Here is a 14,754-nt window from a genome sequence, read left to right as displayed (position 1 = left end):
GATTTACAGCCTTACTGTCCCCCTGGTCATGTTTCAATTTTTGCTGCAGTATTAGCAAGGCAAGGCTTATTGATTAAAATCAAATGGGGACAGAAGGCCACAAGAGTTCAAAGAAACAAAATCTCAATGCTTTCTAATTTCTGTAACAAAAATGTTTTCTGTCGTTTCACCTTCCATTTCTCCTTCCTGATACTTTAACATTCTGTACTTAGAAAATCTCCAGGGCATCAACCTGTTATTATATACTTCAGACAGAATTTGCTGTGTATTTGGGTATCAGCTGTCACTGTTTGTTCATCTGCTTACTTGGCCAGTAAGTTCATGAGGAAACCAGGAGTAGATGGATCTGGTCTCAGTGGAGGTCCCATGACATATGCTGCAGCATGAGCCCAGTCTTTATTCCAATAGTTGGTGCCATCAGTGCCAAGACTAGCAGCAATAGGCTCCCCATAAACCACCTTTCCTGAAAATGTAAAGCAATAGTACCATCATCAAACAACATAAAAATGCACACCTTGTCTTTTCTCTGTTCTGGATCTTTTTGGTGGCAATGGATTTAAATTTGAATGAGTGTTTCAAATTAAACATCAACATATGGAAGGACATAATAAACTTAGCCATAACACAGCATCTCTGTTCTGAATATTCTGCTGGTGATCTCCCAATATATTTCCTCATAAGAACATTGCTTGAGCAAGTTTTTTAATTAAATTTTTGACAGATATATTATAATGGGTTTTACATACTGTTTACCAGGCATGTGACTGAGATTTCAAAAAGAACACAGTCCTCAGTAGCATTAATTATGTTCAAGATTCGTGTAATTCTTGGTAACACCTGTTTGGTGCTCTGAAATTACTGGCTGTGTAACAATAAAAGTTAATATATACAGTATACAGACTTTGCAAGGTGGTACTTTTAACTGTCAGGTTATAATTCTTCCAGGAAGGACAATATAGCACCAGTCAGAAATTTAAGGAGTGTAAAAACATTTCCCAAATAAAAAAAAAAAATCATTTTAGAAGTTATTTCCCAAATGTTAATCTTTAATTCTTTGCTGCACAGTATTCCAGATTCCTCAGAAGAGGGTGCCAACCCAGACCCGCCGTTAGCCTTTGGACAGAGCTAAGAAACGTGTTTCAAACTCACCGGAATGAAATGGGAGATGAAACAAGAAGTTTCACTCCCTGAAGAGGTGGCCCAGCCACTTTGTAGTTGTGTAGGTGACAGGTGGTAATGCCCCTGACTGTGATGGTCACCAGAGAACCAGAAGGAGCTAGGACCTCTCACACCCACTCACAGGCTGCTTGATGCTGTGCTGGATCCCAGCAAGAGCTTTCTCCCTCCCCTGCTCCCTACAGACAGTGGGTATCTTGCCACGGATCCCAGACTTCACTCCAGGGACAATTTTTATTAAACTATCACGATATTACCCCAGCAAAGGCTAGGTGGTAATTGCTCAGTGACCTTTCCCTGGCTTTCTGCATGAATGTCAGGCATTCACTGCACTTTTGGAAAACAGCCAAGCAAACCCTTGCAGATTTCTCACTGTACATTAGATTCTGGTACTTCTGTGAGCTACTGGATTATAACTGTTACACTAGCCTATGTAGCTACTGAGGGGCTCAGTTATTTTCAAAATATGTTTCCCACTGCAGTAGTGCCATTCCTTAAATGTTTTGTGCTAGACTTGAAAAAAGACCTCATACCATTTAAACCCCACAGTTCAGTTATTTCTACAAGTTTTCAAGACCAGCTCTGACATTACTGTACTGTACTGTATATTTACCCCAAGTACGACATTGTGTAACATCTTCCACAACATAAAGGCTCCCTATTAGCATTATTAATTTGCTATAACCACCTCAGCAGGTTCTGACATACGGAACGTGCTTGTCTCATGTTGATGCTTTGGTTTGGAGCACTCTACCCTCCCGGTCCCACTTATCTACCTATATTACAGATTTATACTTAGGCTGAGAGGGAGACCACCACCATTTTTTGGACTTGAAATCATGACAAGCAGCTACTTATTGGTTTTTTGCATCTTATTTTCAAAACTTGATGCACTGAATATGTGGCCATCCAGAGAAGTGATATGATCACTCTGAATGAGGAGGTTGGAGACAGATTAGTGTTTTCCTAATTCAGAGTTTCTGTAGGAGTCATGGCGATCTTGGCCTTCCTTGGGCAACTCCAAACATAGTATTTGAGGACAGGGTACCACAAACCTAGATATATACAGAAAAAGTCCTGCATATATAACCAGTCTCCTATATTTACCCATTGGGCTTTTCACAGAATTTTCATGAGCAAAGTCAGTAGAAAGTGGTGGAGGGGAAGCGTGGAATGTGTCTTTCCTATTGTATGTAAACAAGCTAAAGAAACTTCCACCCAAAGTAAACCTGAACTAGCAATCATTAGGACATAGCTATAAATGATAAAACAGTAGGAAAGGAGTAAATTTTTAGCTTCCACATATAACTTTCTTATCTGTTTCACAACATAAAAATGAAGTCTCTGAGCTCAGAGTTTTATATGCTGAGTTGATTCTAACTCATGTACAAGAGCTGATGACAGTATTTCTGCAGTCAGAATTTGACCTGAGCAGTTCCCCTTGTTCCCATGAGTTGGAAGGAGTACAAGCCATTTCCTCAAGTGATTTTGAGTCTGAACACCGCAGCTTCAGTAGACTACATCTGGACATTTCTGCTGACTGTTCAATTTCTTGCATTTCACTCGGACTGTGACTAGCCAGACTGAAGGGTACGATAATATCAAAGTTCTGCTTTAATCCAAATGCAAGGAAATTCTGCATTAAGGCTCTTTTAGCTTGATTGGCAACAACAAAATTCTGCACTGAGGTTCTTCTAGCTCGATTGGATTCTGCCTAGTCATAAAAGTGGAGTAATGCAGTAATAAATCAGGCCTTTCCATTTGTTATGTTTTCCTGCATTCAATAAAAACTGTAAGCAGAAAGTGTTCTGCTGTTTGGTGTTTCTGACATCTCTGAGCTGCTGGGAAATAGCTGTCGATACAGTGACTTCATCAGAAGCCCAGATTAGCTGGCAAGAGTTATTTTCACATAAATTACTTTATAACAAAGAAGAACACACAATTGCAACCTATTTTACCTCCTGTCAGAACTCAAAAAGAGTTGTAATCTTGAGAAACATCAACTGAAATTTATAGGCTTGAAAAACTGGTCCCTGTGTGCCTGTTCTAGTAAAAGTTTCAGAAGCACTTAAGATAAGGTCATATGGGGCAAAGATACTCACTGACCAGCTATGATCTGAACGAAGCAGAACTGCAAGGCAGGGTTTATTGCTGATATACCCTGGGTTTTAGCAGGGTAAATGCTAACCAGGCATAGCATTTCATCAGTTAGGCTATCTACAGTCTAGACCTGAGCTGTCCTGCATGAGCCAGCTAAAAAGGTGGCAATTTTAGCTGCACTCCTGTGCTCAGAATCAGCTTGAGAGTCTGCATACCCACAGCTACGGACATACCTTTCCTCTCACTAGGAGCAGACCTAACCCGTGAGTGACGGTGGGAGGTACCAACTACATAAATCTAAGCAAGCTTCTTGCAATCTGACCAAGCACATGTTTTTGTACGCTCTTCTTTAAAAGAGAGAAACCTTTTAAAAAAAAGATTTTTAGTAAGATACTGCTCTCCAGTTTTGATCTGCACTAGAAAGCTTTATTTCCATAGCTGTAACAGCACAGTTAAATGGGAACAGAGACATGATCTCCAGCCTTTAGTACACTTAGAATGAAAGCATTTTTAAGTGAGAGGCAGTATAAATCATACATTCCTAAATCACATTTTATTAGCCTTGCTTCCCCATAGGCGTTACAGGCCGAAGGAATAGGTGACAGGGCCAGGTACATGAGTTTTCCTTGGTAAGTTCACATCAGGTAGTTCTAGCAAGAAGAGGGTGCCTGACACCAGCACTCTACAACCCTGTCTTCTCATTGTAGGGAAGACTTTGCACAATAGCAGGAAGCAGATCCTCTTTGTCTTCCCACTCAAGGTAATCAGACTGTCATGCACACAGAGATATCCATGTAAGCAGACAGTTCCTCTACCTGTTCCAGCAAGACTCAAGATAATGTTTTGCACAGGGATGATGAAACAGCTCACTGAGACAAGCAAGAACAGTTGTCACAGAGAGTTGCTGTCTTTGACCCTCTCAAACGAAGAACTGGTGAACCATTGCATTTGGCAAACAGGCTGGTAGGGCCCAAAAAAAGAACAGGATGGGGGCATGAGTTAACCTGTCTGCCCTTCTCCAACAGTCACAACATGGAAATCTTGGATTTCCTGTTGAATATTCAGCATCACTGTCCCTGTTACTTATGTACATGAAAACATGCTGATACAATCTGGAGATTTGCTTTGGTGAGTGGTGTTGCTGGAGATCAGAGCAGACATAGATGGTGGACTTTGGCATGGAGGGGAGAAGGAAAGTTGGTCATTCTCATGATTCCCCTAAAGTTTGCTTATTCTGTTATAAAAACCAGTATCTCTTTACAGTCTGTATGGCTTATTTTAGCCTTTAGGGTCTGAGCCATAGCCCACTGACGACAACATAATTATGCCTACTGTCTTCAGCAAACTGGCCTTCAGTCTCTAGCTCTAATAGTATTTGTCACCTTGTAAAACTAAATGAGGGACAAAGAAGAATTGGGCTCTGACTTACATTTTTGACTAGGAAATCACCATCTCACAGAATTTGAGAAGCAATGCTTCAATTCTGGTATTATACTGTCACCCAGAAAATAGATTACGCTCACTGAAGATCAGTCTCTCCCCTTCTGAGATCAGTGATGGAACAGGAAGGGATATTAATCTTCCCCCAACATGGTCAGGGATGAATATGCACCTGCACACTGTACTTCATGCTAAGCGCTTGGAAAGGAACATGAAACATTTCACAGTTGTAAATAGCAGGAAGGTAGCAGCAAGAGATGGAGAAATAATCTTGAAAAGATGAATAAACTGCATTAGAGTGAATATTTCAAATGCTTGAGAGTCTTCCAGTATTTAAGAGTTTTCATAGCTCTCGCATTAGGGTTGTTTTAACCTGTCCAAGTTGAATATCTTCCAGCAAAACATTTGGGTTTTATTTATGTCACTCATACATTCATACATGAGAATTTTGTTATGTCTGTAACTCCTTGGCTTGTATCATCACTTCTAATTGAAGAATGGAAAATAAGAATGAATTTCTAATTGCTAGAATTCATACAGATCCGTCTAATTAAAAACCATCTTTGTGCTACACTAGCTATCTTTTGAAATTTCTTAATCAATCCTTGATTTCTGTTCCTCAGCAACATACCTCCATGCAAACAGAAATTAATTATGGAGAGATCTTATACATTGCTGTGCACAAGAGCATGCATTGATGATTCTGACTGCATCAACACAGGAAGCTGTAAAGTCCAACTTGCACCACAGTAAGCATAAATTATACCAATTTCTTCTTTTTACACAACAAAGAAGCATACGTATATCAAGTCAATTACCAAACTGGCACTGCAGACTATTCTTACAACACATGCCTAACTATTTTACAGCATTTATTATCAGCAGTGTTTCACCTTTAACCTGGGAATTTTAACTGTTGTTACAGCTTCTTGACGTTAACGTTGACACCACACCCGTGAACGTACAAATAACCACACACCGATGGATATAATCCACATTACCAGCAGCACTGCCACCTAGTGGAGAAATCTAATATAGCACAGTACCAAAAGAGGTGCTAGTAAAAAATACGCCGGTAGATACTTTCATAAGATTGAATTACTAATAAGTCTTACTAGAAGTCATAATCAATACCTATTCCAAATTAAAAAAATCTTTATTAGCATAATGGTGTCATGCTGGTTTTGATTGCACTTTTGTCAAGCTCTCATACTCTGCATTTTATTATCAATGATCTACGCCCCCTGTGTTAGCATTATCTAAAGTCAAGAAATAAGGAAATTGAGGTCTGTATGAAATCCACGTTAAGTCAGATGAACACAAGCTGAGATGTAAAAAGATAACAAGGACATGTATTCCATAAAGTTTTAGATCATCCAGATCACAGACTTCTGTCCTGCTTCTTCCACCCATATAATGTCCCCTCACAGTGTTGTGATTCCACAGGCTGCTCTGGGTGAACTTACAGATGAGGAGGTAAAACATCCTGAATCTCTAGAGCCTTCAGGCTCCTTCTAGCCTGCCCACCTGATGCTCAAGAGCATCAGGCACCCTTGGCTGACCAGAGCTATTTATGAAGCCTGCAGTGCATGACCTGAGAAACCCTTCGCAGGAGGGAATCAAGGCCTTCAGACACTGTCATCACCACCATGATTTCTAAGTGCCCAGTGAATGGGGCCAGTCCTGGTCATGTCATGGCACTATCTGTAAAAACATGGTGTGGTCTCTGTTGTAGAATTTCTCATCTAAAGAGCTGGTAAAGGCTTGCAGACTAACTCAAGCGAGGGGAATAGCAGAGCATACACTGTCTTGGACTGGTGACATCATTTTTAATGCAATAATGCAGTCCTGGCCTTCACTTTTACCTTGGAGGTACAGTACGAAGGAAAAAAGGTTTGGGGAGAAGGGGAATTCTCAATCCCAGTTGCTGTTCTTCCACACAGCTTAGCTCCCCTCGGGCCACACAACACAACCACGGTTTAGACAACCCACTCCAAGAAATTCACCCATGATCTGAGGTTTATGACAATCTTGACAAGTAGGACACTGATGCTATGTCTGGTTTTCCATGATCCTTCCTCCAGTGCCATTGCCCAAAATTAGGACTTTTACCTTCTCTTCGTGCATTACTTATCACCCTTGCTGCAGATTTACTCATTACGTGGACGACGTAGAGAGGGCAGTTTACAGCATTCGCTATGATAATTGCTCTTTGTGTAGCTTCAGCTTCCACTTCTTCAGGACGACACAGCTCATGACCCTCAGGACCAGTTATTCCCATGGCCAACATCTTCTTTGCACCCTGAACACCACAAAAAACATGTAAGAGTCAGTTAAAGTGCAACCATGGTGTCATGAACAGGCTGCCAACCAAAAGGATCCCAAATCAACTACTGCATCTAGTTTGAGGGACAGTTAGTTTTTTCAAGAGGAGTTACTGTTATATTATCTGAAATCCTTTGTATCTTTCAATAAACACAAGTCTTGGAATACCTAAGTCACTTCAGAGAACATGCTCCACTGGCTTGCAGGGATAAATCACCGCTTTTGAAAACCCTACCCCTCTTTCAATACATGCTCTTAAATGACTGCAGCCAGTAACTGAGATGACTACTAACACCTCACTGGGAAAAAATGGAAAAATCCTTACTAAGCACAAAGATACACATCCACAGCCTCTGTGCTGTGCATCCACAGGCTCCAAGGTTGTAAGAGTGTAAGATTTTGCCTCTACTATATTCCAGAAACTTATGATTTGTTGATTTGAGATTACTTAGCAATAAATTAATTTCCATCATGGGGCTTGGGGCAGAGTCAAAGCACTACTGACTAGAATAGTCGAAGAAACTCAAAGGCATCAGTGTATTTATGCCCTCAGTGCCTCCACACAGCCCTAAGGTGGCAGCAGCAAGTGTGAAGTGAGGCTAAACTTGGCACAAAGGAACTTGTGTGCCCAGTCAGTGAAGCTTTATCCCTACTTCGGATTCATTCCTGTTAGATGAGTTGACTGTGTTTGGAGAGACCTAGGGTTAGGCATCACACATCTGATGTCTAAATACTTGGCTGAGAGTTCCCTCTCCAATGTGGTCAGTGGTCAGGCTCTGACTATTACTTTGTCAGTCAAACATACATACAGTACTGCAAGTATAATTCTCGTTATAAGGGGATCATTTGCCTCCTGTCTGCCCTGAACCCAAGACTGCAGGTTACAATTTCTTAGCTCACCACAAGCATTCTTTAGTATCTTGGACGACATGTCTGTTTTTAGTTCCCTGGAAGTAAAATAGGGTAGAAAAGCTTTTTCCTGTGACACAGTGATGGTACTAATACATCTAGTGCAGTGCCTAGGTAACAGGACCATTTATATTCCTGACTTTGAGGGAAAAAATGTCAAATGCCTACCTGTGCAATTAGCTCCCCATTCTCCGCATGGACTTGAGCAACTGCTCCAAGTTCCTTACAGCAAGAAAAGGCTGCATATAACTCCTCATCATTGACCATGTATAGATCTTTATAGGCCATAAACATCTTGAACGAGTTGACGCCTTTGTTTTGAACAAGAATTTTCATTTCCTCCTTCACCTGAAAGACAGTCAGCAACCTTCAAAACCAACAATATTATATTTTACCTGTTAATAATTTTGTATAAAGAAATTTTAAGTATGAAAAGTGACCCTTTACGTACCCATCAAAAGTATGTTCAGCGCAAACAGTCCAAGTTATGGTTTTAAAGACTGACTTATACTATTCTTCTTGTATCAAATTGATTCTCAAAGTATATAAACCAGTACCGCTGCAGTGCAGATACTGGGGGCACAAGCTAATTGCAAGAAGGGAATGTTTTTTACAAAAGACAGTGAAGCAGAATTTTATTCCAAATAAACATCCTGATGTTGAAAACATCCAGTCCAATATTACAGTCAAAGTATCCAAGTTATACAGTATGGAGGTTTGCACAAAATTGATTTTTAAAATTGGATCATAATAGACTTCAGATTCTGGCAAACAATATAGTGACAGAAAAGATCTGATCTCCTAGAGCTTTCTCCTGACTCCAGACAACACACAGCCTTTTGAAATGTTTTGTAGTCAAACAAAATGACTCTAAAACTCTAGATGCAAGCCTGCTTTTTGTCTTGTATGCACTCCTTAATAGGATTTCTTGCTTCTGTTAGGGTCTGTGAAGCCCAGAGAAAAATTATGTCCCAAAGAAAGAAAGATGCAGATTTTAGCTCTCCCTTCCCAGTGAAATGATGGTGACAGTAATTGACATGTATCCGTGATGCCATTACAATTTTCATGGAATTAATTCCTTTCAAAAAGTAAAATGTTATTTTTCATCTTCTCTCTAGCCATCTGCTTGGATCTGTCCCAGAAAGGTGAAAGATTGATATAAAACTCAAGGAAATTTTCTGGACTTATCTAGAGGAGGGATGGGAGCGTATCTTGAGTGGGAATTATGAAACAAATAAAAACCTGCTATAAGGCCCTGCTCTGGCACAAATACAGAGGCATGTCATTTATTCCTCACTAATTACTATGAATAAGGGAAAGCATTGTAAAAAGTGTATGGTTTTAATCAATACTTCAGATCCTGAGGAGATGATAGCTAATTACCAGTCATCTTTATCCAGGTCTTTTACAGCTACAGAACATCAAACCTTTCCATTTCTTTCAGTCTTGGCCTTTAAAAACAGTTAACTTCTTAACATAAACCAGAACATTTCATTGATTTACACCTCCCTAGTTTTATTGGATTTTTCAGTACAATTCCACTGTTCTCTACTAAGGCTGTTTCAAATGCACATTTCTCAAACTTCACTGGAGAGCTTATTTTATGTCTTCGCTTTGAGCTAGAAGTCGCGGTCAGTCTGTGTACTGCTTAGTGAACAGAATGCCAACGATGGGGTGTTTGCAGAGTGAAGGCTTTGGTTTACATATTTGAAAAGTTAAAAAGTAGAGGAAGTATTCATATTTAAAAATTGAATTTACTTAATAAACCTATGTACTAATGAATGTCCTCTGAGGATCCAAAGTGGTCTTGTGAAACATGGGTCAGGTTCAGAGAGATGTCAAGCACCTGAAATGGTAATTTATTCAGTAAAACTTTCAGGTTATCAGCAAACATTCCCACAAGGACTGTTCTCCCATATGTAAATTCCAAAATGTTTTTTTATAGATAGTCTCACATTCAAGTAATTATTGGCTCCAGACCTGTTTTATTTTAAAGAGATATTACTGCAGTCACTTAGGATTAGAACATTACTTTTAATAAAGTTAAGTACCATATTCTTCATCTATACCCTTATTAAAACAAAACAAACCACCAAGACTCAACAGGAGCATAGATTAGCAAGTGTTCAAGTAATAAAAGTCAAAACTTATGCAAACAACTCTTGCCCATTCTGGCCTGCCTGGTCTTCATCTTGCACAACTGCTCCCTTTTCCTTTAACTTTGTGCAGTATTATCCAAAGATAGAGGCTATCTGCAGACTTAATTTTTTCATATACATGTACTTTTAGAAGGGTGTGGACTATTTCAAGTGTAGTTCTTACACACAAAAATACCATTACACTGCAAGCAAGTTATATTTAGCATGTGAGGACTAATTCAAAGCAGGTGCAGCACCAATTAATGGAACTAAAAATCAGCTGTTGTGTCTACCTTGTTGCTCCACCATGTAACTGCCACATGCAGTGCATAATCACAGCAGACTTTAGGATCTGCCCAGCTTTTCCATGTATCAAAGGCTTCAATGAGAGAACAGCCTTTCTGAGGGATGGCAAAGTCGATGATCATCGTGGTTCCTCCTGCTAGAGCGGCCTGAAAGCAAGAAAGTTAATATTTAGCCATCAGAGAGAATGCAAATTTCCTCCCACCCTCTCTGATTCCCTGTGCAACAATTAATCTTGATGCACTGAAAAGCCAAAAGCTGCTGAAGAGCTTCCCTGAGTAAAGTCTGAATTAGAAAATGATTGTGGAGATCAATTTCACCTCCTTTGAGGAGGATGTTCTCAAACAGGTATTCAGGAGAATCATGGGCAAATTCTCAGTCTGAAGAAGCTTTCGCACATGTACAAAATCTTATCAAAGGTTTAGAAATAAGTCAGCAGCATTCATGCACCGTGAGTTTCCTTAAGCAGGTGGGATCTCTGAGAATGAAGAGCACCAGAAAACCATAGTCAACTTGAGAAATGCTTCCTCAGAGTCTATGCAGCTTTTAAACAAGGCTGTGTGACAGGAAAGCATTACAGGGCAGAGACACAACAAAAAAAAAATTAAACAGATTCTGTTTGAAAATCTCCAAACTCTTACCTAACACCAGAATTTTTTTTTAAAGGGTTGTAAAATTATTTTTGTTACTCAGAGGGTATCATTTGGTAAAACTGCTTAGCAGGTTTTGAAACAAAAGGAGGTATTTACATACTCCATATAAATATTTACAAGCAAATAAACAAAAAATCTTACTTGATGTGTGTAATGAGGATCAAAAATTGCTTTTTAACCAATAATTTTCATTGTCCTTTATGGAAAATTGAACTACTAATTGAATTCAGCAGAACATTTTCTTCAAGACAAGTTGTTCAAACTCTCAAATTTCTTTTTCAGCAAGAGTTCTTTGTTAAACAGGATTTAGAATTAAAGAATATTTATAAACTTCAAGAAAAATTAAAAGTAATTGGCTCCACAACTCCACTCAAAGTCTCTTTTTTCCTCTAATATCTTCTTTTCCCCTATCCTTGTAAAGAGAGCATTCTGTGTCTTTCTTTATTCAGCTGAATAGGTAAATCTTAGCTAATCATTGTAGCATATTTTGCAATAGTTGTAGCACAATTTGGCCTCTCTGATTCTCTTGCCAAAACATTTGTCAGGCAATGACCTCAGGTAAATAACTCTGAACACTTTCCACACTTTGACCTGGGTTAAGAAGGTCTGCAATTTTTAACTTTTTGACATCTGATCACTGGGCTGGATCTGGAGTCTTCTTTTAGACACCAAAGCGACTATGTAAACATCCTGTTGCGTGTATGCAGTGAATTCCAGCTTCCCTGTCCAGTGCCTCAGAGAGTTATTCAAAAAACCTACATGCTAACTGAAATTAGTACTTTTATGTGCAATTTAGCACACAATATATATCCTTTACCTTGGGATTTACAGTGTAGGCACCTACATCTGACTTAGCCCGCACCTTCATTTCCCTTTAAAGTCAATGGGGGCACTTGAATGAGATTATTTACACCTCAAACAGTCTTAAGAGAAAGCCACGGTCATTGTTTCTTTTACATGTTTTCTCCTGTCAACCAAAATCATCTGGCTTCAAGTCACATTTGTTTGATATCTCTTGCAATGTCAAATTTCTAAATACATTGGTTATAATTAGTTTACAAAAAATGCCTTCACAGAGAAGTAAAGTCTTCTTGTAGAAAATGACAGAACATTAATGTATACTTTTGTGTACTGAAAATCATGTAAATTACATATTCCAGAAATCAAATTCTACACTTAATTCAGCCAGGAAATATACTCTGTGGTTGCTGTAGACAAGCAGAACAGGCATTGTGGACTTGATTTTTTCTTCTCCATTTATCATGAAAAGCAGTGTGAAGTCCAAAAACTGCTTGTGGAAGCCATTTTGGTAAGTACAATTTTTTTAAAAAAATATTTATTGTCTATGGACGTCTGAAAAAGACAGCACTGTGAAGCCCATATAATAATAGATTCCCTTATTTCTACCAGATAACTATGGAAGAGACTTAGTCTGGGGAAAAAAATCTCCCATGATCAAATATGTGATCCCTTTCTAGTTATCAGTCTGAAGGTAGAAATTCAATGCTGTAGCTTTCCTTTTATATCTTATCTTACAACTCACATTATGTTTGACATAGCAGCTCTTTTGGCATGGCAGGAAGGGTATGCTGTGATGGACAAAATAATTTTTTGTCAAAGTTTTGCAGAAAGATTACAGTCTATTGTAATGAGCCACTACAACTTGTGTGCTCATTGAGAACTATTCTAGCGCTTAAAATCACCAGTGTAAAATATTTCCATTCCAAGCAACAGCAGCAACACCATCAAATCTATCTTGAGTTGGAATATTGTTATTGAAAGAAATATGCATGTAGTTTCAGGATGGCATACAGGTCCTTTGTAGTCCTACCCTCAGTACTCTGAGCTCAACATTAAAAAAGCCAAATCCTTATTAGATTATGGAAACATAAAATTACGCCACTCAATCTAACTCGTACTCTCATGACATGATGGGGCAAGCAAGATATTAATTTTCCTGTTAAAGAATAGGGTCAATCTAAGTAGGACTGCAAACTTTAAAGGTTTTTAATAGTTGTGTGGTTACTGCACCACATCATTTGCTAAAACCCGTTGAACTTAACTTAGTCAAACTATTTCAAGGAGGCAAATTAGTACTTTGCACAGCAGAAAAAATGCCCACCAGGGAAATCCATTTATTAATAAGGGATGCACCATCATCTGCTTTTTCGCAAAACCCAGTTCTGCCATGAGAGGGACAGGATATAACAGGCTCTCTCAGGATGATGGCTCACAGAAAAGCCATTTCTCAGGGCAGTGTGAACCCTTTTGTATGCAAAGGATTTTACTCAGCACAGCAAGGGCCTTAGAAAAGTACCTTACAAATTTTAAGGAGCTCTGTATGAGTATCTTTACTGTATGAGATGACGTATACTACTGTTAATACTAGTAATTGATACACTGCTAATGCAGGGTATGTAATGAGATCAGCTAAAAAGCTGAATATAAGAACTCCGAGTGTAAAACTGGGAGAAATCAGATACTTTTAGGATGTGTATTTGAACTTGACTTCCACTGAGAGACATTGTCAGGACAGAAGTGAATGACAGTAGAAAAATTTTTGTTCCCTTTCATGTGCTAAGGGAGGAGAAATACCAGATTACCACAGAAGTGCTCCCAACACACTGGGGAGTTAAACTGTTGCTTTAGTTAACCTTTGCTCAGAAAAGTATGAAGCTTGTTGCACGTACCAACGCAAGCTGTAGTCTGCATGGAGACAGTCAGGGTAAATGACTGCGCTTGCACTCGCAGCAAGGAAAGTCTCAGAAGGAATCTAAATAACATACTGGTTGAAGGTGGACTTCTGAGTACCCTAACCACTTACTACACCATCCAGCCAAGGGACAGTAATGATTGCTTGTGTTTTATTCACACTCCATTCCTTCTTTTAGAAGCAATATTGAATAACCAGCAGACATCCCTTGAGAAAGCCCAGATGCACACACAGACACGCATATGTGCACCCACCTTGGTTCCTTTATAGAAATCATCTTTCGACCTGCTACCCATGAATGGGAACTGCATGTGTGTATGAGTATCGATGCCTCCAGGGATCACCAGCTTGTTGGTCGCATCCAGCACGACGAGTCCAGTCGGTGGCTCAGGGTTTAGGTTCGGTCCCACCTGCCGCACCACTCCATCTTCCACGTAGACGTCAGCTACCACCGAGTGGTCGTCGTTCACGACTTTTCCCCCCTTGATCAAAAGTCTCTGCTGAGGCAGGTTTTGGGGTGGCATGGGAGCCTAGAAGAAGAGAGGGAGGCCTCAGCTCAGAAAGCTGCTCTTTCCAGCGAGTATTTCACTGCCTTCCCTTCTCCCGGAGCAGCGGGTTATCTCCAAATGGCCCTAAACACACACAACACAGACTATTTAAACAGACCTCAGAGGAATTGCCCCCTCTGCCCTTGGCAGCTCCACCTACCTTTTTTTTTGCAGCCAGCCGGCACGCGGGGTGGTGGCAATGTTGGCTTTGTGCCCTTTCTGCTCCAGAGCTGCCTGGAGAAAGCAGGGCCAGGCTTCCACGAGGCTCTGGCTGGGGTCTCATGGCACTCGCTCCAGCCTGCCCTGTACACCCCGGGGTTGGAAACATGCTGGGCTGTTTTGCAAATGCGGCCAGTTCATCGGCTTGTGACACCCAAAGGTGACCAGAGCTCTTTATGACGGGGCTTGATGAAAGCCGGGGTGACCTGAGCTCTCCACAGAAGCGGCGG

The 14,754-nt window shown here is 40.0% G+C and overlaps 1 protein-coding gene across 1 annotated transcript in view; it reads right to left on the bottom strand.

Moving 5' to 3' along the window:
- Nucleotides 1-14,409, bottom strand: part of DPYS (dihydropyrimidinase) — a 30,913-nt gene extending 16,504 nt beyond the window's left edge. The window contains exons 1-5 of the mRNA XM_010151952.1: nt 14,012-14,409; nt 10,382-10,540; nt 8,119-8,298; nt 6,829-7,018; nt 307-463 (exon numbers count right to left, since the gene is read on the bottom strand). Of these exons, the coding sequence (XP_010150254.1) occupies nt 307-463; nt 6,829-7,018; nt 8,119-8,298; nt 10,382-10,540; nt 14,012-14,281 (956 nt within the window). The 5' untranslated portion in view covers nt 14,282-14,409. The remainder of the gene's footprint in view (nt 1-306; nt 464-6,828; nt 7,019-8,118; nt 8,299-10,381; nt 10,541-14,011) is intronic.
- Between the last annotated feature and the right edge of the window lie 345 nt (nt 14,410-14,754).

Source organism: Eurypyga helias, unplaced genomic scaffold, assembly GCF_000690775.1.
Source record: "Eurypyga helias isolate BGI_N326 unplaced genomic scaffold, ASM69077v1 scaffold27725, whole genome shotgun sequence".
Lineage (NCBI taxonomy): Eukaryota > Metazoa > Chordata > Aves > Eurypygiformes > Eurypygidae > Eurypyga > Eurypyga helias.
The sequence above is the reverse complement of the archived record's forward strand: the minus strand, read 5'-3'. Positions and strand labels throughout refer to the sequence as shown.